Source organism: Coturnix japonica, unplaced genomic scaffold (genome assembly GCF_001577835.2).
Source record: "Coturnix japonica isolate 7356 unplaced genomic scaffold, Coturnix japonica 2.1 chrUnrandom503, whole genome shotgun sequence".
NCBI classification, from domain to species: Eukaryota; Metazoa; Chordata; class Aves; order Galliformes; family Phasianidae; genus Coturnix; species Coturnix japonica.
The window spans coordinates 1-1,458 of record NW_015439893.1 but is presented as its reverse complement, the minus strand read 5'-3'; the positions used below and the strand labels follow the sequence as shown (position 1 = coordinate 1,458).

General features: G+C 56.0%; 1 protein-coding gene across 1 annotated transcript in view; it reads right to left on the bottom strand.

Annotated features, from left to right (window-relative positions):
* Positions 1–1,414, bottom strand: part of LOC107307187 (death domain-associated protein 6-like) — a gene marked incomplete at its 5' end in the record, with an annotated part of 11,545 nt that extends 10,131 nt beyond the window's left edge. Inside the window, one exon of the mRNA XM_015850656.2 lies at positions 493–1,414. Within this exon, the coding sequence (XP_015706142.2) occupies positions 493–1,414 (922 nt within the window). The remainder of the gene's footprint in view (positions 1–492) is intronic.
* Positions 1,415–1,458: the final 44 nt, after the last annotated feature.

Genomic DNA, 1,458 nt, shown 5'->3' with positions numbered 1-1,458 from the left:
CCCACCATATTCACTCCCACCCCCCCATACCTGGCCTGTACTGATCCGTCAGATGACTCCCAAAGTTATACACCAAATCCAGGTGCCTCCTCACCCCATAACCTCCCTCCTCACCCCATAACCTCCCTCCTCACCCCATAACCTCCCTCCTCACCCCATAACCTCCCTCCTCATCCCATAACCTCCCTCCTCACCCCATTACCCACCCCATAACCTCCCTCCTCACCCCATAACCCACCCTATAGCCCACCCTTCACCCCATAACCCCCCCATACCTGGCCTGTACTGATCCGTCAGATGACTCCCAAAGTTATACACCAAATCCAGGTGCCTCCTCACCCCATAACCCCCCTCCCAACCCCATAACCCACCCTATAGCCCACTCTTTCACCCCATAACCCCCTCCTCACCCCATAACCCACCCCATAACCCCCCTCCTCACCCCATAACCCACCCCATAACCCCCCTCCCCACCCCATAACCCTCCCATACCTGGCCTGTACTGATCCGTCAGATGACTCCCAAAGTTATACACCAAATCCAGGTGCCTCCTCTCTTGCAGCCTGTTCCCCACCTCCCTGAAGGCGTCCTGGGCCATGCTCTCCATCTGCTTCCTGCTCAGCCCTAGGCTGTACCTCCCGCTGGCTTTCTGGATCACCTTCAAGATGTCGGTGTAATCAGGGAACACGTCGGGCCTGTTGATGAAGCGCTCGATCCTCCTGTTGACCTCGGGGTAGCGGGTCCCCCTGTAGGCGATGCGTTGCTCTATGACCCTCCCCGTTAAGCTGCTGCAGCTCTTGAGCTCGCAAAGCCTTCGGAAGATCCTCATCATCTTCCTCTTCAAGCGACTCTCTTGGAGATACGTGGAATCTTCGCTGTCCAGTTCGTCTAGGTCTAATTCTTTCTCTTGGAGGCGGCGGATCTCACCCGTGTAGACCCGAAGGAGGTTCTCTAAGTAACTGATCTGACGTTTGGAACCTCCCGCGGGTCGGGATGAAGGTTCTGACCCATGTTCTGGATGGGACGAGGATGATGATGATGATGATAATGGAGGCGCTGTCCCTGGTGCTGAATGGGACGAGGCGGGAGCTGTCCCTGGTGCTGAAGGCGACGTCGCTGTCCATGGTGCTGATCCACTTTCCGAATGCAACGAGGTGTTGGGTGATGGAGGTTGGGTTGGTACCGAAGCCACGTTGAGTTTCCTCTTATGGGTGTGAGCTTTGAGGACAGTACAAAGCTCATTAATGTAGACATAAATCTTATTGGGTCGGGATCGGATCCGGTTCAAACAACGAGACAGAACGTTCCGGAACTCGGCCGATGAAAGGAATTGAGCCGACGCTTTGTGGTGTCTGTTGGACAGGAACGGGAGGACCTCGGGGTGCTCCTCCGTCAGGGACCCACAGACCTGAAGGAACTAAAATAGGGGGGATACGAGGGGGTGGGGGTCAGATATGG